General features: G+C 43.4%; 1 protein-coding gene across 1 annotated transcript in view; it reads left to right on the top strand.

Annotated features, from left to right (window-relative positions):
- Nucleotides 1-2,941, top strand: part of LOC127211981 (protein argonaute-4) — a 42,010-nt gene extending 39,069 nt beyond the window's left edge. The window contains exons 17-18 of the mRNA XM_051172072.1: nucleotides 204-403; nucleotides 2,487-2,941. Of these exons, the coding sequence (XP_051028029.1) occupies nucleotides 204-403; nucleotides 2,487-2,595 (309 nt within the window). The 3' untranslated portion in view covers nucleotides 2,596-2,941. The remainder of the gene's footprint in view (nucleotides 1-203; nucleotides 404-2,486) is intronic.
- Nucleotides 2,942-23,484: the final 20,543 nt, after the last annotated feature.

The raw sequence follows: 23,484 nt of genomic DNA, 5'->3' as shown, positions 1-23,484 counted from the left end.
GCAGCCAGCTTGAGTAGACTTGTCATTAAACGCTGCACTTCACTGTGTTAGCTGCTGCGTTCCAGGACTGCTGTGTAGGGATCTTCTTGAGGTGTGTGAGGCAGAAATACTGTTGAGTTTTATAATTAGATTTCAGTTTCTCTTTTCTGTCAGGTAGCCAAGTCCTGCTAGAAGTACATTAATCCTAAAACTCTTCCCTCCAGGGAACCAGCCGTCCTTCACATTACCAGGTCTTGTGGGATGACAACTGCTTCACTGCAGATGAACTTCAGCTACTGACTTACCAGCTCTGCCACACCTACGTGAGGTGCACACGCTCAGTCTCCATTCCTGCTCCGGCGTATTATGCCCGGCTTGTAGCATTCCGGGCAAGGTATCATTTGGTGGATAAAGATCATGACAGGCAAGTTCCTAAGTAAAAATCTCTTCCTGTTGTGGAAGCTGTACAGAAAATTCCTTTAAAGATTTAAATATCCTTTTAAGGTTTAACCTGTAAGGAACAATTAAGACTGCATGAAGCCTTGAGAGCTTTTATTGTGACGTTTGGTCCAAAAAGTGCTCAGGCTTGTTTAAACTTGCACCTCATTGGGAGCTAGCTGCCTGTGGTTTCCACATTAGGGCTCACTGCATTTCAGTTCTGTTGAGGCCCCAGGCAGCCTCAGAAGGTGCCAGGCAGAGTTCCTGTCTCCAGTCAAAGTAGTCACAGCCTGTGGATTCCACTTCATGCTTGGGACGCCCTACCTAGTTCATTTTGTTTCTAGTACAATCCAGAATTGCCCAGAGTAAATCGGGGCTTATGGGGAAACAGAAGGGGTGACTCAGACATTTTGACTTGTTACTGAGCTACTAATAAATGCCTAAACAAGCTTTTTGCATTAATTTTCTTTCCCAAATGGCCATCTGTGAAGTGTAGCAGTTTCTGGGCTCTTCCCCAAGTCTCAATTCAGTTGCTAAATAGTAGACATTCCACTGCAAGTCTTATTTCTGTGAGGGATTGAAAAATACACTATTACAAAAAACTCCCAGCTGTGGCTTTGTAGCTTGCAGTCTCTAATATACATTCATTCATTCAATGCATGTATTTGGTATTGTATGCCTAGTACTGTGCTAGGTACTAGAAAATAAAGGGCTTAGTAAGCCATGTTTCCACCTGCGGGGATTTTATGTTTCAGAATGGAGGTACTACAGGTGAGCATAAAGCTGACAGCTCATCTAACTCAGTGGACCTAACTATGAAGTGGGGTATCAGAGGAAAGGCTGGTAGAGATTATGGCTGAATGGGCAGGGCTTAACTTTACAAAGGAAAGAGTATTTTCCAGGCATAGTCAACAGTGGAGAGAGCATGGGGCATTTTGGACAATAGTTTTCTTTGGCATGGAGTAGAAAACTGTGTTGGAGCAAGATTGTCTTTGCTAAATGTAAAAGTTGTTTGTGGGGGACTGGAGAGATGGCTTAGAGGTTAAGAGCACTGGCTGTTCTTCCAAAGGTCCTGAGTTCAACTCCTAGCAACCACATGGTGGCTCACAGACATCTAAATTGAGATCTGGTGCCGCCTTCTGGCCTGCAGGTGTTACATGCAGGCAGAGCACTGTATACATAATAAATTGTTTTAAGAAGCTGTTCCTGGGCTGCAGCAGCGTGAGTGGAGGATGAGAGGGTAAAGTCAAAGATGAGTAGGACAACATCAGCACTGTAGAGAGAGGTCAGGGGCCAAGACTGGGCTCAGTGGGGAGTATAGCACTCAGTACACATGACGCCCCAGACTGAATCCTCAGCACTCAAAAAGGGGTGGTTTGACAATTCCTATGCTACAGGGTACCCCAAAATGGATGAGTAGAAGTTGTGAGCACTCTGTTAGGCCCATTGCCTCATTAATGTAGGAAACTGTTATTGTTAGCAAATTAAGCCAGGCATGAAGGTGCATGCCTCAGAGCCAGGCAGAGTGCTGTGAGTTTGAGGCCAGTGAAGCCTACACAAGAAGATCCTGTCTCAGAAGAAGAAGAAAAGGGAGAAGGAGGATGATGAGGAGGAGGAGGATACTATTTTCTTAGAGATTTTATTCCAGTAAAGAAATAATATCCCAATTAACAATTTGATTCCAGCTGTGTAAAAGAAAACATGTTCTAGATGACCCTGACCTGGGCTTTGGAGTCAGGGAAGGTTTCTAAGAGGGCCATGACTTGTAATTGAAGCTTAAAGGATGACTAGGAACTAGCCTGACAGAAGGGGCAGTGGAAGTCCCTGTGTAGGTGCTATCAAACACTTGGTTAGTGTGAACATTATTTAATTATCAACCACCCGTTAAATAAGTTGTACTCACTGTATTTTCCAGTTGGACAAACATGTCTAAGGAAACATAAATTGTTTGAGTGGCCCAGGCTTGAGCCAAGATGTTCTTGAATGCAAGACTGTTATGCTATTTGAAACACTGAAGTTTGAAATAGTCTTTTGTTAACGCCTGGTTTCTTGTTTTGTTCTCATTATAGTGCGGAAGGCAGTCATGTGTCAGGACAAAGCAATGGCCGAGATCCTCAGGCCTTGGCTAAGGCTGTGCAGATCCACCACGATACCCAGCACACTATGTATTTTGCTTGAGAGTCTTGGAAAAGAACTCAACCAATTTGGCATCCCACACATCTTCAGAATGTTTCAGATGCCGACTGCCTCTAGAGAGTGCCACAGTGATTCAGGTGGTCCCTGCAGGCAGCTCTGAACAGGTGCACTGAGTCTGTCTGTACTCTGCAGCACTGTCTGATGCATCAACAAAACTGAGCCATTTAAAAAGAAAAAGAAAGGAAATAGATCCTCATAGATTATGTCTTCTGATGCACTGGGCAGAATTTTTACCTCAACGTGTAGGCTGATGAGCCTTGACTTTCTAAAGGACTTTCAAAGAAGCGGGGTTCCTGTGGGATGTTTTGCTAGCTGTGGTATTCACCGCATCTAGTCTTACAACAAGAGGAGGAGTTCCTTTGTTCCGTGTTCACTGAGTGGGGCGTGTGCATAAGTGGGAGAGAGAAACCAAACAGTCTGCTTCATTTCCATGTAACTTGTTAATTGCGTGGGTCCATAGACTTTTTAATGGAGATTTTTTACTTTGTCACTGTAAATGCCTTTAAGGAGCATTAACTTTTGAAAGTTTTACAGGATTTTATTACCTTCACTGCTTTATCTTGTTGATCTCTTCGGGCCTGTGCTGTGGAGTACAGGCTGCCCAGCAATTGCACTATCTTTGGCTGCAGATTCGAACAGGCAGTTCTCTTACTTGGCTGGCTTTTGTGAATGTGTGACATAAGCTGATGTGATGAGTGTCACAGGGACAGATAACACTGCCGCGGTTTTTAAAAAGCACCCATGTTCTCCCTATTTGGAAAAAAAAAAATTAGCTTTTAGTATTTTTCCAAGTTTTCAAAAGTGCCCATTTTATGCTGCTGTGTGGTTTGTTAGATCTAAATGATTTTTAAGCTTCTCTCATAGAAAGTTAACTTTGGCAATAAGCATTTTTTTTAAGGTCCCTTCTCTTTCCTCCCCCAACTAAGTAGTTTTTTAGATGAGATTTCGGTATGGTTTTTATCAACTATTTCTTATATATCATAACCTGGATATTCTGAGACAAGTCTATTAAGACACATATTTCCATGCCCTTTTAAATAATTAAAAAAAATATTTTATAGTCATAGTTGGTATCCTGTCACTTTAAAATTAAAAAAAATCAGCTGAAACTAGGATGCTTCCTGATTGGTCAGGCTTTGCCAATGTATAAGGCACATTAAGTGACGCTGCATTTGAAAAAGAAAAAAGCACCAGCATGTAAAATCTTGTTTTCCCTGAGAATCGAAGCTGTGCACACAGCCGCTTACAGCACAGTTTTGTTTACTCTTCTTCCAGCCTGAAATGTGCTAAGTGGCTTTGCCTTTCTCTTTTTCAACTAAAACTCAGTAGAAGTTGATTCTTTTGTTTTTGTTTTTTTTGTTTTGTTTTTGTTTGTTTGTTTGTTTGTTTTCTTTTTCTATAATAGATTCTGGGTTCCTTCACAGGAAGGTAGGTTTTCTTTTCTGAACAAGGTGAGTTGCTATAAAGCCAGCGTCAGCTAGAAAATAGGGGAAAGTATTCTGTATTTAGTGTAGATAGTACTCTGTAAAGGACAAGCGTTACATAGTCACGCGTTCCACCCAGCGCTTCCCAGCCCACATTTGCCTCTATCCTGGAAGGACAAGGAGTGAAAGGTAAGAGGCTCTATCTAGAGCTGCACTCCTCATGGCTGAGAAGGGTGCTGGGGAAGAGACAGACACACTATGCTAAGAACACTTTCTCGCAGTCTCTATGTAGAGGCCGCTGGTGGGAAACACTGGATCAGATAATGAAGGGTGTTTGCTTGAACTCATTAGCTGGTTCAAGGCCCAAATCTGCTCAATGAGCCCTCTCAAAATCCCAGCAATATTAAGCACCGTTTCCCTCCAGCCTTTCAAGCAAGCTTGTAAATACAGTAATGTTTACATTTCCACGTGCTGTTGCTCAGTGGTGCCACCAGTGTTTGCTGAGACTGGTCCCCAAGAGAGTTTCATGATGTCTATCAAGTCCTATAGCACATGAGGATGGGCGCAGACATCCTTAACCTCTGCAGACAGTGGGGGAAGACAAGGCCCGTGGCGGAAGCACAGCACAGGCAGGAGTGAAGACACGGCAGATGTTTGTTCCCTAAGATTTTCCTCTTTTGCAAATACCTCACTTGGATAATACAAATCAGGACATGTTGAAGAATGGCTGGCTGCTTCTTTCATCCACACTTGTTCAGGGAGAGCACAGAAAACACAGCACAGCCACTGTCCACTGTGGACCCAAGACGAGGAAAAAAATGGAAGCTTTTTAGGAGAAGGAAGACTTGCCTGGAGTCTGTGATGTGAAGAGCTCCTGCAGGCTGCATGGCTGGCTGGCTGGCTGGGCAGCGGGCACCATACCTGCATGGCTGGCTGGCTGGCTGGGCAGCGGGCACCATACCTGCATGGCTGGCTGGCTGGCTGGCTGGGCAGCGGGCACCATACCTGCATGGCTGGCTGGCTGGCTGGCTGGGCAGCGGGCACCATACCTGCATGGCTGGCTGGCTGGCTGGGCAGCGGGCACCATACCTACATGGCTGGCTGGCTGGCTGGGCAGCGGGCACCATACCTGCACGGGGGTGCCGAAGGCTTGATTGTTAATAATGCACAGAAGAAACTCTTGCCATCTTTCAGCATGATGGAACAGAGAGCAAGCTGGGTGCCCAGAGGTCCTGATCCACATTCCTGCAGCTGGGCTCTAGGCTAGACCTTGAACAATATGCCTGAAACACCTCAGTAAGTCCTAGTATGCTGGGGTCAATCAGTGTGGCAGTGTAGGAAAAGCCAGGAGGCTTATTTTTGTAGGAAAACAGTACCAATAAGGGCATGATGCTGTTGTTTTGGACAAATGGAAAGAAATACGGAAGAGTTAGGATTATCTGGGGAAACTTGCTGAGGGGTGACTAGTTAAGAGGTGATCACTGCAGAATCAGAACTGCAGCAATAGCATCGCAAGCAAATCTGAACGCATAGTTTTAATTTAATTAGGGTTGACAGTTCAGATAGCTTTACCCACCTCGAAACTGACTGAATTGTGATGCATGTGTCAATCAATGGAGCTGTGCATTCTCTAGAAGTAGGATTGGGCTGTTTGGTTTTTTGTTTTTTTTTTTTTTTTTCTTAAAACACAGCCTATTTAGGTACTGTCATGTAGTGTGGAAGATTTGGGTGTGGCAACGGTAAAGAGTAACATTTTGGGGCTAGGGAGCACAGGACATTTAAGAGTGGGAAAGACCCAAATGTTGAACCAATTATGTTTTGTTGTTGTTGTTAGCTGTTGGATTCTGAGCTTGTTCATAAAGTGAACCAGCTGGCTTGATGCAGCCAGCATTCTGGGCAGGCAAAACCACATTCGTTCTTACTGTAAAATTTATATGCCGCTTCCAAAGGTGATTACTTACAAGCAGGCACGTTCTAAATGGTCTGTGCTTTAGGATCTGCTGCCCAGCCTATATCCTCTATCAGAGCTTTCCTTCCCATGAAAAAAGGTAATCCACTGTTATAACAAGGCTCACCCTCTCTACCCCACCCTAGCTACCCTCCTGGATATGCTATAAGCCTCTCTTGCTCAGTAGCAAGGTGGCAGCTCTGCTTTCATTTTACGAAAGCAGAGATTAAGGGCATCATATTAATACTGCTTCAACTCCAAGAATTTTTTTCTTGTAAAATTAAAGGAAAGATCTTTATTGGTCAACCATTTCCTTACCCCTTGTTGTTGACATACTCGTATTCTTTCTGTGTCTACTGGCTGAAAATGTTTGTTTGTTCATTTGACTAATGGTATGGTTTTTGTTTCTATACAGTTAGACTTGTAATGTTTATAATGTATTTTATTAATTAGGACTGGGTGTCTGTTTCTAGCAATACGAGGTACTTTCTAAGCTATTAAGGAAGGGTTTGTATCTGTATGTGAGATAATTTTTCAGAGTTTTTTGTTGTTGTTTGTTTTTGGGGGGCTTTTTTTGTTTGTTTGTTTTTTTGGCCTGCAGGGTTATTTTCTGTTCACATGTCCAAAAATGGAGGAGGGGGATAGATTGGCATTATTGTGCTAAAAGTTGTTTTTCTTGTCAGTTGTGTAATAAATATGAAATATACTGTACTGGCACCATACGTGGCTACTTTAAACAGTATCATTTATTTGAGAAATTAGACAAAAAAAGAGAAGTGAGACAACTATGTGTTTAACTTCTGGATCTCAATGCGCTTAGGAATTGCCATTTGGGAGTTTTTGAAGGCCTCTAGGAACACTTCACAAATGGAAAACTTGGACAAGATTCATCAGGGTTCTAGGTGCTGCTCAGTGGGAAGCTCTGCTTATGTAAGATCTTAAGGAAACACTGAGGTAGGCCCAGAACTTAGGAGACCGCAGCAGGAAGGTAATTTTGGTTGTGAGTCTAGCCTGGGCCTTAGAGAAGCACCCTGTGTGTTAGCCACTCTTCTCCTTGCTGGGAGAAAACAGGACCAGGAGTGGCTTATGAGAGAAGTGTTTCCTTTGCTTATGGTTCTAGAAGAAGAGTCTACAATAGTGTAGAAAGCATGGCAGCAGGCAGCCTCAGTAGGAAGCTGAGAAATCACATCCTTAACCACAAGCACGAAGCAGAAAATGATCTGGAAATGAAGCGTGGCTGTAGTTCTCAGGGCCTGCTCCAGCGATGAGCTTCCTCCAAGGTTTAGCCTTCCTAAACAGCGCCACCAGCTGGGAGCCAAGCGTCCACGTGTCAAAGACACGGACAAAACCCAAACCCAGGTCCCAAGAAGATAGTGTGGCTAGGTGCTTGTGTTTATGACTAGATTCTCTGGAGAATATCCCCAAAGTCATCCAAAACACGGAGTCTCCAGTCTCTTGTCTTCTAGGCTTTGGGGGCAAGGTCTCTCTGTGTAGCTCAAGATCTTGAACTCTTACTCCTGCAAGATGACTGGCACGAACTGCCATGCCCAGCCCATGACTTCTAAAACTTTCAACAATAAAAATGTCTAACAACTATGCAAAGATTTTTCCCAATCCAAACTTTATTCTCAGGGAATTTAGCTTATCAGGAGAGAAAGTTCTGCATGCAGCCGACTCCTGAGAAGGTAGGTTTGGTTTTGGTTTTCCACCAGCACTGCTTTTCCTCCTCCTCTGTCAGCTGTCAAACATACATCACAAGTGAGGTATGTGCAATCCCCCCCCCCAGATACTTAAAACACAGAAAAGTGTCAACTTCCTCAAACAGTTCCTTCTAGAATCTGAAGAGGGCTCGGAGGCCTGCCGTACAAGCACCAGGACCCATGCGAAAGCCAGTGAGCATAGAAGCGAGCTTGTAATCAGCAATTTGGTGGATACAAGGAATCTCAGGAGCAAGCTGGTTAACTAGACTAGCCATGTTGGTGGCCGTTTTGGGACCCTGCCTTCAGGAATAACGTGGAGAGTAATGGATACTCCCAGTGTTAGCCTCAGGCTTCCTCGACATGCACACATGTGCATCCATGCATGTGAACATGCATACATATCACAGGCATGCGTAGTTGATTAACTGATAAAAAAGTTCATTCTAAGAAGGCATAGGGTAGAGGAAGAGACAGCACAATTAACATGGATGCCTGCTTCTCAGGCATTTAACAGAGACATCTTTAATCTTAGCGACAGCCCTTTGAGATTAACAGTGGAATCCTCATTTTCAAGAAAAAGAACTTTGTTCATTTGTGCATTGTGTGTTTTCAGCCCCTAGCATGGCCAAATAAAGTCAACCAATCAGCTTCTGAGCAGTTACAGAATCGCTGAGTGGCAAAACTATGATTTGAACACATGCTTGTTTAACTTCATTGTACCTACTGTTAATACTCTTAAGCATAAAATGACAGTCTCTGCCCAGAAAGCAGCTTTGCTATGGGAATCAAGAAAGGCTTTACGGGGCCTGGAGAGATGGCTCAGAGGTTAAAAGCACTGACTATTCTTCCAGAGGTCCTGAGTTCAATTCCCAGCAACCACATGGTGGCTCACAACCATTTATAATGAGATCTGGTACCCTTTTCTGGTGTGCAGGTGTACATGCAGGACGAGCACTGTATATATAATTATAAATAAATAAATATTTAAAAAGAAAAAGAAAGGCTTTACATTACTAGGAACTGTGGGGTGGGGTCAAGAAGCACAAGCAGACCGAGGATGGGGAGACTCTGGGCACACTACTTCCTCATGGCAGATTAACAGTAGCTATAATTGTCTGGATACGTTTTTGCTCGTTGTTTTCTCTGAAACATGATTTCTCTGTATAGCCCTGGCTGTCCTGGAACTCACTGTTGTAGATCAGTCTAGCCTTGAACTCTGTCTGCCTCTGCCTCCCTAGTGCTGGGATTAAAGGCCTGTGCCACCAATGCCTGGAGTATTTTTTTCTTTCTTTCTTTCTTTCTTTTTTTTTTTTTTTTTTTTTTTTTTTTGAGACAGGGTTTATCTGTGTAGCCTTGGCCTGGCCACCATGCCCAGCTTGCCTTGGGTATTTAAAGCAAACAAGTGAGCAAGCAATTATGAATTTACCAAGTACCAGGCATGGTGGTGTACACATTTAAGGCAGAGGCAGGTGGATTGCTGTGAGTTGGAGGCCAGCCTGGTCTACATGACATCCAAGACTACAAGAGCAACCCTATCTTGAAACAAACAAAACAACTAAGAAAAAAAAAAAAAAAATCTCAAGAAACTTACCAAGCAAAAGAAGAAAGAATTAGAATGGTTTAAGAAAGATTTCCAGAACAGCTGGGTGTGGTGACACACATTTTTAATCCCAGAACTCAGGAGGCAGAGGCAGGTGAATCTCTGAGTTTGAGGCCAGTATGGCTTACAAGTCCAGTTCCGGGACAGCCAGAGCTGTTACACAGAGAAACCCTATCTTGAATAAAACCAAACCCAAACCAAAACATTTCCAGGGCTTCTGTTATGGCTAAGAATTACAAAGGTGGCTGGACGTGGTGGTGCACACCTGTAATCCCAGCACTCGAGAGGCAGAGGCAGGCAGAGAGCTGTGAGTTTGAGGCCAGCCTGGTCTACAAAGCAAGTCCAGGACAGTCAAGGCTACACAGAGAAACCCTGTCTCGGAAAATAAAACAAAGCAAAACAAAGTTTACAAAAATGAAGAGATGAACTTTAGCCATTGAGTTTGTTTAGGACGCTTGGAGTAAGGAATACAGGTAAACAGGTAGCTTTAAGAATGCTTCCATTGCCAGGTGTGGTGGCACACGCCTTTAATTCCAGCACTTGGGAGGCAGAGGCAGGAGGATCCCTGTGAGTTCAAGGCCAGCCTGATCTACAATGAGAGTCTAAGACAGCCAAGGCTACACAAAGAAACCCTGTCTTGAAAAAACAAAACAAAAATCAAACAAAAAAGAATGCTTCCATTGCCCGTGTTGTCGAGCATGCCTGTAATCCCAATGCTTGGGAGGCAGAGTCAGGCAGATCTCTGCGAGTTCAAGGCCAGCTTCCAGGACAGCCAAAGCTACACAGAGAAACCCTGTCTTGAAAAACCAATAAAAGGAAAAAAAAAAAAAAAAAAAGAATGCTTCCATGGAGTTATGAGACTTCTTAGAGGACCTTCAAAGAAACTCCTCCCTTTTCCATTCACTTATTGGAAGTGCCTGTCAGGCAGAGGTCAACTTGTAGAAGTTGGTTCTCTCCTTCCACCAATATGATTCCTGGGAGTCAATCAGTCATAAGCCTTGGCAGCAAACGCCTTCACCCACTGTGCCGGCTCACTTGCCCAAGGAATGCTTCTTAGAAGAACTGCTGAGTTAGCTGTCTTATAAGTAATAGCTTTTGAGCTAGATGGCTCAGGGGTTAAGAGCGAGCGTGGGCTGTTCTTTCACAGGTCCTGACTTCAATTCTCAGCAACCTTATGTTGGCTCATAACCATCTACAATGAGATCTGGTGCCCTCTTCTGGCCTGCTGACACACATGCGGGCAGAAAACTTTTTTTTATTTTGTAATAGCTTTTCTGAGGCGGAAGGATTGCTGTGAGTTTTCAGCCCAACCTGGTCTATATAGTAATTTCTAGTCCAGCCTGAGCTATCACATGAGAACTTTCATATAAATACAGCGATGTAAAACTATTCAGCCATGGAAAGAATGGCTGAAGGGTGGAGTGGTGGCTCAGTGGTTAAGAGCACCGTCTCCTCTTCTAGAAAAATACAGGCTCAATTCCCAGTACTCACAAGGTGGCTCACAGCTCTAGGTAGGTCCAGTTCCACGGGATCCTTTGGACTCCTCTGGTCTCTGTGGGCACCAGACATACATATACCCTTGGTGCACAGACATACATGCAGAAAAAAACAACCAATCACATTTTTTGTTTTTCTGTTCTGGACTTGCTTTATAGACCAGGCCTCGAACTCACAGCTGTCCGCCTCCCTCTGCCTCCCGAGTGCTGGGATTACAGGCGTGCGCCACCATGCCCAGCCCTTTAAGCGTTCTTACCACAAAGATGCTGGAAGCCAGAAGAGAGCTCCAAAAGTCCTTGGAGCTGGAGTTACAGGAGGGTTGTGAGATGCCTAATATGGTTCTTGGGAATGGAGTTAGGTTTTCTGCAAGAGTGGTATGTACTCTTAACAGCCGAGCCATCTCTGTTTCTACTTCTCCGATCATCCCCTTCTTACTGTAGTCCAAGGGATTGAACTCATGGCCTCCTCAGGCTCAACAAGCGCTGTCCCGCCTGGTGCGGCCGTAACTTCAGCCCAGTGTCCTAGATCTTAAGGGGTTGGAGGAGGAGGAAGCGGACAAGGGTCAGGTGCCAATTCTTTGCAGGACAGGACTTGAATGACATTTTAAGGACTTTAGAAAATGTCTTACACACACAGATTCTGCTCTGCACTAGTATCGCGGGCAAGAATATTGTGGCAACTGGAAGCTGAAATTCTGCTGAGGGAAGTTCAAGGGTTTTTGTAATTTTTGCAAGCAAAGATGGATGAGGGTTGAACTTGAGCAAGTGAGGTGCAGTTAGAAGAAATAGAGATGAGGCCGAAAATAGAAAAGACCTTGGTGGCTGAGTGGACATGGAAGGGGGGGGTTTTAGAGAGGGGCAAGGCAGATTCATTAGGAGGGATCCCAGCCACTGGTCTGGGTAGCTGGGTAAACAATAGTGCCACTAACAGGAAGAACACAGGAAACAGTAGGGTTATGGGAAGGAGGAGGATAGTAAGCTCAGCTTCAGGCAAGTTGGACTTGAGGGCCAGCCATTTGGACAGGAGAAAGAGACCACACCCACCAGTGTGTCAGTGCTGATTAAAACCATTCACATGTGGGAACAGGAGGATCGTGCAGACAAGATGAAAAGCGTGGAGTCCTGAGGAGTGCAGATGTTTAAAGGCAGACAAAGGAAGAGTAGAACCGGTTGTCCTAGAAACTGAAGGGAAAGGGGATTTCTTGCCACATATGGTTGTGCACACTTAAAATCCAAGTACTCAAAGGCAGTGGCACGAAGTTTAAATTTAAGGCCAGCCTGGTCTATGTAGTGAATTCCAGCCCAGATCTCTCTCTCTCTCTCTCTCTCTCTCTCTCTCTCTCTCTCTCTCTCTCTCTCTCTCTCTCTCTCTCTCTCACACACACACACACACACACACATACACACACACACACGCACACAGATAGAGATAGATGATAGATGTAAAAAAAAAAAGTTAAGATAGAAAGTACTATAAATAGAGTCTTTTCTGTTTCTTTCTCAGTTTTATTTTTCTTTTACTTACCTGTTGGGTTTCCCCCTCCACTTCCTTCAAAGTCTCCCTCTATCACATACTTTCTTTCTGTCTAATGTTTCCAATTGTTCCTTCTCTTTTCACCACTTCTTCAGTGTATACATGTCCTCAAACCTCTCCAATTCTGCAGACGTGAACCACTTTCTTTTCTTTTCTTTTCTTTTTTTTTAAGATTTATTTATTATTATGTGTACAGTGCTCTGCCTGCATGCATACCTACACTCCAGAGGAGGGCATCAGATCTCATTATAGATGGTTGTGAGCCACCATGTGGTTGTTGGGAATTGAACTCAGGACCTCTGGAAGAGCAGCCAGTACTCTCTTAACCTCTGAGCCATCTCTCCAGCCCAATATGAAACACTTTCAACTCCACCCAATATCAGAGTTTACCATTTCTCTTTATACCTCTCTGATTCTTTAGTGAGATTTGTCCTAGAGACTCCTGAGACCTCTTGAGTCATGCTCAGCTCCCTCCCCCTTCAGATATGGCTTTCATCACAGTTACTTCTAACTCCCTTGCTGCAAATTCCAATGACCGGTTTCAGATTTGGTGTTTATGTTTCCACAGTACTGGGGTTTGAACCCATGGCTGGCTTTACACATAGTAGGCAAATGCTCTATGACTGATCTATGACTCTCACTCCTAGATCCTAAAATAGTTTATTACATATATTTGCTGGGCAGTGGTGGCGCATGCCTTTAATCCCAGCACTCGGGAGGAGGCAGAGGCAGGTGGATCGCTGTGAGTTTGAGGCCAGCCTGGTCTATAATGTGAGTCCAGGACAGCCAAGGCTACACAGAGAAACCCTGTCTCAAAAAAACCAAAAAAAAAGTATTACATATATTCATCTGTAAGTGAGCACACATACACATAAGCTTGTGCATATACATGCCGTGGTGCACATGCAGAGTTTAAGGCCAGTCTAAGCTGTAAACAAAACAAAATAGTCACTATCTCTTAAAAAATATTTAATGAATGAATTTGTGTGTGTGTGTGTGTGTGTGTGTGTGCGCGTGCATGCGCAAGCGTGCGTGCGTGCACCTGAGTTCATGTGCACCATGTGCATGCAGGTGCCTGTGGAGGCCAGAAGAGGGCGTCAGATCCTCCTTGGGACTAGAGTTATAGGCAGTTGTGATGTACCATATGGGCATGTGGAACTGAACCCGGGTTCTTTGTAAGCTCAGTAAGGATTCTTAATTGCTGAGCCATCTCTCCAGCCCCCAACAGTCAAGCTATCTTGACTTGCTAGTGCTTATAGGAATCTTGCTTGTTTTGAAGTAGACATAAATGGAGCCTATTGGTTTTGGTTCATCCCCTCAGTGTTACATTTATGAAGTTTGCCTATGTTGTTTCACATAACTGAAATGTGCTTTTTTTTTTTTAAATTTAAGTATGCTATCCAATATACAAAATACAAATAAAAAAGATTTTAGTAACTTATTTCTAGTTGGACAGAAGTTAGAGCTGTCTGTAAGAGGGACCTTCAGCTGAGAGAGTGCTTCCGTCAGATTGGCTGTGGCCATCTTGTGAGCTGTTCTCTTGACTAACGATGGGTGAGGGAGGCCACCACCGACCGGCCTGCTCTGCACTCTTGAGTTATTGCCTTGGCCCCTCTCAGCGGTGGGTTGTGATCTGGTCCTTTCCCGGGTCTTTATCACAGCAATGGAAAGCAAAGTAGGATTGACATTGGTACCAGGATCGTGGCTGTGACGGACCGTGTGTTTTGGGAGGAGGCTTTTGGAAAGACTTTGAAACTTTGGGCTGAACAAGCTGTTGAGTGCCTACTGGGCTGTTCTGTGGGAGCTTGGAAGATAAGAATGCTGAAAGAAGTGCAGGTGGAGGCTGGAGAGATGGCTCAGAGGTTAAGAGCACTGCCTGGTGTTCCAAAGGACCTGAGTTCAATTCCCAGCATGGTGGTTCACAACCATCTATAATGAGATCTGGTTCCTTCTTCTGGTGTGTAGGTGTGCATGCAAGCAGAACACTGTATACATAATAATAAATAATTTTTTAAAAAAAGAAGTGCAGGTGATGGAGGCCTGACTTATGAGGTTTCAGAGGGAAGCAAACAGTCCCTCAGTTTGCTTATATGGTATTTTGTATTAAAAACTCCTGGTTTCTAACCAGCTAGGGCTAAAGAATCAACTGTAATTAACAAGGGGTCAGGACCACTGAAGTGAAACCATTGTTTTCTTGGGACAGTTGAGGTGGGTTAGGTGAGACTGAAGAATCAGCTGTCATTAAGAAGAGACCAGCATCCTTTTGGGTAGTGTGGATCGAATCCAGGTCCTCATGCTTATTCAGCAAAAACAGACGTTTTCCTAGTCCCTTGTTTTTATTGAATATAATTAGTTAATTAATCAGGGCAGACTATACACTTCAAATACAAGTCCGCTGAATGGCAGTTAAACCCAAAGAGAATTCGCTGTTAGGAACGCTGGCCTTCACACTGTATCAAAGAGCCAAGACTAGGGAGGGCGGGTGGGCGGGGCTAGGTGCGCATGCTCAGACTCCACCCACCACCACCACCCCACCCCCGCACCTCCAGCTCACCAATCATATGCCTGCTGGGGAATGAAGGGCTAGGAGAGCCACGTGTTGTGGAAAGCCTCCACAGAAGCTAGCGAGTTCTCTCCCTGGACCCACAGAGCTCGATGGCTCGTTCTCTCAAGCCAGCTGCTCAAAGACACAGCCAGGCAAGTGACTTAGACTCTTCAGTCTGAAGTGCTGAAGCTGTTGGAAAGTTGGCAGGCTGCAGGGCTATGTCGGCTCTTCCTTGTCTTTGACCCATGAACCCCGACATCCTAACCTCTGAAGCGAAACAATGCTTTCACTCTTGTTGCCATAGTATCCCCACATACCTCTACTCTGTCATGCTTTTTCTTTTTTTGTCTAAGAGATAGGCCAATCTCAGGTTACACAGCATGTAAAACCAGAAATTCTAGTGTTTGTTTGTTTTTTAAAATTTACATCTATTGGGCTGGAGAGATGGCTCAGAGACTTAAGAGCACTGTCTTCTCTTCCAAAGGTTATGAGTTCAATTCCCAGCAACCACATGGTGGTTCCCAACCATTTATAATGAGATCTGGTGCCCTCTTCTGGCAAGCAGGTGTATATGCAGGCAGAACACTGTATACATAATAAATAAGTAAATAAATAAATCTTTAAAACATTTTTTACATTTATTTCTTGTGTCTGTGGGCATGTGTGTATAATACTGTAATTTGTGAAAATCAGTTCCTGCAGCTTACCATGAGGGACCTGGGAACGAATTCAGCTCATAAGGCTTAGGCACAAGTGTCTTGAACTGAGCCATCTGGCCAGCCCGTAGGATTTACATTTGTATGTATGTATATACATTATATATGCATATATATGTACACACACATATCTATGTTAAAATTATGAAGTCTTTTTTTTTGAGCCATAAGTAATGGGGGTTCCTGAAGATAAAGAAAGGACTTTGAATTTTCTAAACCTAACAAGACTTCTTCAACAGAGTGTACCCACTCCTTTGCAGGCACCGTGTTCATTGGAGGTGGTGGCCATATTGCCTCTATCCCTCCTAAAACAAAATAAAACCGTAAATGTGCTTAGTCATGACATGCTTTGGCATGACTGCTGGGTGTTTTCGTCATTTCTTCTCATTTTTCTCCTCCTCTCTCCTGAAGTGGACGCCAGTGGAGGCCTCTCTACAGACCTTTTGCTTACTGTTTTCCTTAAAAGCTTTCTGCATAGTTGGAGTCTTTTGTTTAACAAATGCAGTATGTTTTCATCAACTTTATAAGTGTAGGTACTATTTTCCCCCAATAAAAAATAAAGATTAGCCAGCCATGGCGGCGCACGCCTTTAATCCCAGCACTCGGGAGGCAGAGGCAGGTGGATCTTTGTGAGTTCGAGGCCAGCCTGGTCTACAAAGTGAGTCCAGGAGAGCCAAGGCTACACAGAGAAACCCTGTCTCAAAAAAAAAAAACAAAAAGAAGAAGAAAATAAAGCTTTAGGGAGACCAACTTACTGGTCTAAAGTTAAACCAAAGAATATTTATCTCATGTATATTATGAAGCAAAATAATGTAATAATTGGTATTAGCCACATTTCCACTCACCCAGTGGACAAAAAAGAAAGAGAACGTGGCTTTTTTTGTTTTTCTTTTTCTTTTTAAAATTTATTTAATTTTATGGGCATTGGTGTGAGGGTGTCAGATCTCCTGGAACTGGAGTTACAGACAGCTGTGAGCCGCCATGTGGTTACTGGGAATTGAATCTGGGTCTTTTGGAAGAGCAGACCATGCTCTTAACCACTGAGCCATCTCTCCAGCCCCAGGACATTGCTTTTTTTTTTTTTTTTTTAATGTATACAATGCATATATGCCTGCATGCCAGAAGAGGGCACCGGCTCTCATTATAGATGGTTATGAGCCACCATGTGGTTGCTGGAACTTGAACTCAGGACCTTTGGAAGAGCAGGTAGTGTTCTTAACCTCTGAGCCACCTCTCCAGCTCAGGACATTACTTTTTTGCTATGTTTTATGCCTTTACCTTTTAAAGTATTGTGTGTGTTCGTTTGTAGTGTGGTTCTGTCTTTCCTCTTTCCATTGTGACTATAATTTTGAGTTTGGGATTCCCATTGCCTCACTTTTCAATATTTCTTTTGTTTATATATGTGTTTATGGGTACTTGACTTGCCCTATGTGTATTTGTCTGTGGAGCCGTGAAGAGGGCATTGGATGCCCTGGAGCTGGAGTTACAGGTAGCTATGAGTTGCCTGATGATGTGGGGGCGGGGAACCAACATGGGATCTTCTGCAGGGTCAGTGAGCATCTCTGCTGCTGAGCCACGTCTCCAGCTTTCTTTCTTAGATTTTATATTTTATTTTATGTGTATGAATGTTTTACCTGCATGTTTATATGTACGTCTGCCTATATGTGTGTGTCTGGTGCCTGTAGAGGTCAGTAGAGGGCATCAGATCCCTAAAACGGGAGTTATGGATATTGGTGACTCACTGTGTGGGTACGAGGAACTAAACCTGGGTCCTCTGCAAGATCAATGAGTTCTCTTTAGCAGATGAGCCAACTCTGCGGCTTCCCCTTTGCTTTTCTGCCTTATTGAATGTATACATTTGTATCCTTAAACCAGATACAGTTTGTTGGGCTGGAGAGAAGGCTCAGGAATTAAACGGCAGACTCTTGGCAGAGCACCTGGGTTTGCTACCCAGTAGCAACATTTACCATTCCAGATCTGCTACTTTTCTCCACCTCTGCAGACACCAGGCATACACATGGTACATACATACACACACAAACGCACGCACACGGTATTGTATACCATTAATCCTAGCAGCAGGGAGGCAGACAGATCTCTGTGAGTTTGAGGCCAACCTGCACTATATATGTAGAGAGACCCTCCTCAAAAAACAAAAACAAATCCCATTTAAAAAAAATCCCATATGTAATTTGCTTTTGCATATTTTTGAGTTTTGTGTAATCGGTGATACGTTTTTAAATTTGAATTTAAAATCAGTACAGAGTAAACATTTTATCAATATTTTTTTGTTGTGTATCTGTTTACTGGTATTGTTGTTATTACTTTTTTTTTTTTTTTAAGACAAAGTTTCCCTGTGTAGCCCTGGCTGCCCTGTAACTCACTCTGTAGACCAGGCTGGCTTTGAACTTAAGAGAGATTCACCTGCTTCCACCTCCCTAATGCTGGGATTCAAGGCATGTGCAGCCACCAAATAATTTATATTTTGTGTGTGTGTGTGCGTGCGCGTGCATGTGTTTGCGTGTGTGCATGCACGCACGTGCACGTCATGCATATACACATACAGGGTTGTATGTACAACAGTGCACATGTGGAAGTCAAAGGACAGCTGTTTAGAGTCACTTCTATCCCTTCACTATTGGGGGGGGGTGGTCTAGATTGTCAGTCTTGGCAGCAAATGCTTTAACCTGCTGAACCATAAACTTTTGGGTCTGGTGTAGCCTAGGCTAGCCTCCAACTCTCTGTATAGTTGAGATAGCATCTGCTCTTACTGCCTCTCAATGGGGTGAAAGCACACGTGAGTGCCAACATGCCTGGCTTCTGTGGTGCTAAGGATTGAACCCAGGGCTTCATGTAGGCAACCTAGCCACAGCGATGTCCTCAGCCCTGTTCTTTCATCTTTTAAATAACATTTTTTAAGTTTAGTTTTTAATTTTATGTGTATTGGTGTTTGTCTAAATGAATGTCTGTGGACCGTGTGCATTCAGTACCCGGAGGAGGGCAGAAGAGGCATGGTTAGCCTGGGACTGAGTCGCCATGTGGCTGCTGGGAAATGAACTCAGGTCCGCTGAAAAAGTAGCCAGTGCTCTTAACCTCTGAGCCTTTGTTTGTTTGTTTTGTTTTGTTGGGTTTTTTTTTTTTTGAGACAGGGTTTCTCTGTGTAACAGAGTCTTGGCTGTCCTGGAGCTCACTCTGTAGACCAGGCTGGCCTCAAACTCATGGAGATCCTCCTGCCTTTGCCTCCCAAGTGCTAGGATTAAAGGTGTGTGCCACCATGTCCGGCACAATAATTCTTTTTTAAAAAATATTTATTTATTATGTGTACAATGCTCTGCCTGCGTGTACACCTGCATTCCAGAAGAAGGCATCAGGTCACATTATAGATGGTTGTGAGCCACCATGTGGATGCTGGGAATTGAACTCAGGAGCTTTGGAGGAGCAGTCACTGCCCTTAACCTCTGAGCCATCTCTCCAGCCTTGTAATTCTTAATATATATCAGATTATGTACTATTTTCTCACTTAATATATATTACAAATGTTCCCCATTTTTACTTTGTCTGTTAATGAATTTGAACTCCTAATTTTAATCAAGTTTTATTAATAGTCCTTTTTTTAAGACTTTAAAAACATGTATTTCTGATTGTGTGTGTGTGTGTGTGTGTGTGTGTGTGTGTGTGTGTGTGTCTTTGTGAGGAAACCAGAGGCATCAGACCCCCTGAAGCTGGAGTTATTGTCAGTTGTCAATGCCTGGATATGAGTGCTGGAAACTAACCTCAGGTACTCTTCAAGAACAGTGTGTGCTGTTACCCTGGAGCAGCCTTCTGACCTCTCACTGGACTTCTGAATGGTTGGGATCTCTTTGTGTTTAGGAGTTCTTCCTTGCCTCAGATGGCCTACATGCTTTTCTTTGTACAGTTCATGGGAGTTGGTTTTTGTGTGTGGAGTGATGTAGGGCTCTAATTTTCTCTGTATCAATAAGCAGTTGGTTGCCTGATTCCCTTATTGGTTAGTTCGTCCCTTGCCTAGCATCCACATTGCCCGTTTGGCCACACACCAATGTTATTTTTATTCGCGTAAGGCCAGTTTCTTGACTTTGAACTGTACTCTTCCTTATCTCCCATCTTATCTTCAATGCATCGTGTTGGTTAACCTCCGCCATCCATAGAGTGTAAAATATTAAATTGAAGCTTCCAAGATGGGCCTGGTGCCACAGACATGTAATCCCAGGTACTGGGGAGGCTGAGGCAGAAAAACCACAAGTTAACAGAGCGAGTGCTAGGCCAACCTGGAAATCTTATTGAAGCTCTGTCTCAGAAAAAAGAAAATAAAAACAGAATTGGCAGTATGGCTCAGTGGTAGAGCACTTGCCCAGCAATCCTGTGTCCCTGGGCTCTATTCCCAATGCTGCAAAAAACCAAACCAAACCAAACCAAAACAAAACAGCCAACCAAACAACCAAACTAGAATTCATAGGTTTTAAATTGTACATCATTCACATGGAAATTACTCTGTTCAGCCTGGGATGTGGACATCTCTGTCTGGCCCTGACTGCCCATGTTTGTACCCTGTATGTTACCTATCACCTGGTGGCCTTCTCTGATATTAGACAGACTATTGTGGTGCTGGGATCCTTGTATTTATTTTACTTAGCAGTGCCTGCAGTGTACAGAGCAGCGATGCTGGCGACTCAGATCTACCGAAGGGGAGCCACAAAGCACTCCAGCAAGCTCCCAGGATCCTCCTGGCTTTGTCTCCAGTGCTGGGATTACAAGTGTGCGTCAACCACCGTACCTGGCTTTCTAATCTTATTATTATAATGAAAAACACATCATCATCACCATTATTATTTTAATATATGTATTTTTGGTTTTTTGACCCAGGTTTCTCTATGTAGCCTTGGCTGTCCTGGAACTCATTTTAGAGAACAGGCTGACTTTGAACTCACAGAGATCCACCTGCCCTGCACTCCCTGAGTGCTGAGATTAAAGGTGTGCACCACCACTTCCTGACTTTTTTTTTTCATTTCCTGATTTTTAATGTTATTTCTAATGTTTATTATTAAGAATAAAGTTTAGAATCTGGTCGTGGTGGTGTCCACTTTTAATCTCATTACTTGGAAGCAGAGGCAGGCAGATTGCTGTGAGTTCAAGGCCAGCCTGGTCTACAAAGCCAGTCTAGGACAGCCAAGGCTACACAGAGAAACCTGTCTTGAAAAACCAAATAAATAAATAAAGTTTAGGGCCAGCAAAATGGATACAGTCTTGCTTAGAGGCCTGTTGACCTTAATTTTGTTTTTGACTTTGGACACATTCACATTTACTCACTAAATTAAAAAAACAAAAAAAGCTGGGTATGGTCACCCTGAGCTGTAATGAGTTCAAGAACAGCCTTGTCAAAACCCACCCAGGAATTTCTGTTTTAGTACTCTGCTATCTAGATGAGGATTATTTTAGAGTTGATCATACTAGTCACTTAAAGCTTGCGCATGCATAGACAAGTTCCGTAGTATAATATTAATTTTATTTCATTTTTTGTTATCTACAATATTAATTTAAAGTATTTGCTATAGGGCTTTTATAAATATCCAGTTTAAGAAACTCCTACTGACTGGGTGTGGTGGCGCACTCCTTTAATCCCAGCATTTGTGGAGGCAGAGGCAGGTGGATCCCTGTGAGTTCGCGGCCAGCCTGGTCTACAAAGTGAGTCCAGGACAGTCAAGCCTCCACAGAGAGACCCTGTCTCGAAAAACAAAAACAAAAACAAAAAACCCAACAACAATAAAAAAAAAAAAAAAAAAAAGAAACTCCTACTGGCTGGTCATGGTAGCGCATGCCTTTAATCCTAGCATCCAGGGAAGCAGAGGCAGCTGTGAGTTTGAGGCCAACCTGGTCTACAAAGCAAGTCAAGGACAGCCAAGGCTACACAGGAAACCCTGTCTATGGGTAAAAACAAAAACAAACCAACCCCCCCAAATGAAACTCCCACTGTGAGTGGCTCACGTCTTTGATCTCAGCATTCAGGAGGCAGAGGAAGGCGAATCTTTGTGAGGTCAAGCCCAGCCTGGTTTATGGAAGGAGTTCCAGGAAAGCCAAGGCTACACAGGAAAACCCTGTCTCCACAAACAAAACAAAACAAAACACTAAAAAAGAAAAGAAACTTCCACTTTCCTAATTTGCTAAGAGATTTGTTTTTGTTTTTGTTTGTAAGTGATTCTCCTATGTGAGTGGATGATATTGTTGCTTAGCCTGACATTTATAGATTGCTTAATATCAGATCACTCTTATATATTTGGGTTTTATTTTTCATCAGGGTATTGCATTATAGCCCTGGCTGGCCTAGAACTTGCTGTCTACAGCAGACTATTCTGAACTTGATGTGACTGTGTCTCTGCCTACTGAGTGCTGGGGTTATAGGCATGTGCCACTACACTCTGCTATGAATTTGTTTTTATTACATCTGTAATCCCAGCATTTGGAGGCCAAGTTGGGAAGATTGCAAGTTAGGGCCAACTTGGATTACCTAGTAGACCCTGATTTAAAACCAAAGTCAAAATACAGTGCCAGACCTGGCTCCTGTCGCTTAGCAACCTTATTTGGTGAAGTGAGACTGGACTGCAGTATTTCTTTTTTAATTTTTTAATTTTTAAATTTTTTTGGTATTTCTTTCTCATACAGTCCTCATTGGTTTTGGTAAGATTACACTGACTTGAGGACTACTACACTGTTTTCTAACACAGTTTATACCAAAAATGTATTTACAGTGATCTCCCATTTTCCGAACATTTGGCAGAACTCACCTGCAGCAGTGTGTGTGTGTGTGTGTGAGTGTGAGTGTGTGTGTGTGTAAAGATTCTTGCTTACTGACTCAATTTCCTTAGTCATCGTATAGATATCTTGGCTAATGGTTTGAAACTTCTTCTATGTCAGTTTTCTATTGTATTTCTATTTTCTCTATTGTATTTTTAGTTCTTCAGTTGTATGTCTTGATAGTTGCCACATATGCAAATTAAAGTTTTTGGTAGGACTAGTGGTTTTCCCAGGGACACATGTCTGTATGAGGTAGATCTGGAGAGTTTTACCTATATTTGCCTTTATACACATTGATATTTGTGTTTCAGTATATACTCGGTGGACTTTTAAGTCAAGGAGTAGAGAAATTGTTATGACTGTTGATGAATGGTATGAAATTGCTTTTTAGAGTATTGTACTGATATTGTTGCCAGTGTAGTTTAAATAATTAAATATATAGTTAATATTCCATGCTGACTCTTTTTATGTGTTGTTGATAAGTATATGGCTCTGTTTATGTAGGCTGCCCTTTTCCTTGGCCCATTGGTATACCGAGGCTGTGTTTATTATGAATCTTTCTCTGGCAAGCTTCTTTCATGTGTTAGCAGAGGTGAAGGACAGTAATAGGACCTAGTTTTGCATCCAGCTTTACCACCAAGCTTTTCCAGCGTGGTGACACTCAGGTGACTCTTCTGCGTTGTTACAGGATGGTGACATAGGCCAGGGCTGGAGGCCTTGCAAGCAAGAAGCCTTTTGGATCCAGTCCTCAGGACCAAAAGCAGAGGAGAGGGGACAGGACAGAGAGAAGAGAGAAGAAAGAACAAAAGAAAAGGAAGTTGTTAGTCCACATTTCCTAAGGGGCTAAGATAGCCCGTGGTTAGGCACCATCTTTGCGGCTCAGCTGATACAGTACAGCTGTACATCTGCCTCTGTCGGTGGGTAGATGATTCTCCTATAGCTTACCCTAAACGATTTCTCTTTTGTCTTCTGCCACAGCCCATTCTTTGGTGTGGTAACTGATTGCTTGTGCTGACATCAACAGACTTCCTGAAGTGTACTGTGAACTGAACTGTACTGAACTGAACTCACTGTACTGTGAGTCTCTTCAGATTGGAGCAC

The sequence above is a fragment of the Acomys russatus genome, chromosome 29 (assembly GCF_903995435.1).
Source record: "Acomys russatus chromosome 29, mAcoRus1.1, whole genome shotgun sequence".
Lineage (NCBI taxonomy): Eukaryota > Metazoa > Chordata > Mammalia > Rodentia > Muridae > Acomys > Acomys russatus.
The sequence above is the reverse complement of the archived record's forward strand: the minus strand, read 5'-3'. Positions and strand labels throughout refer to the sequence as shown.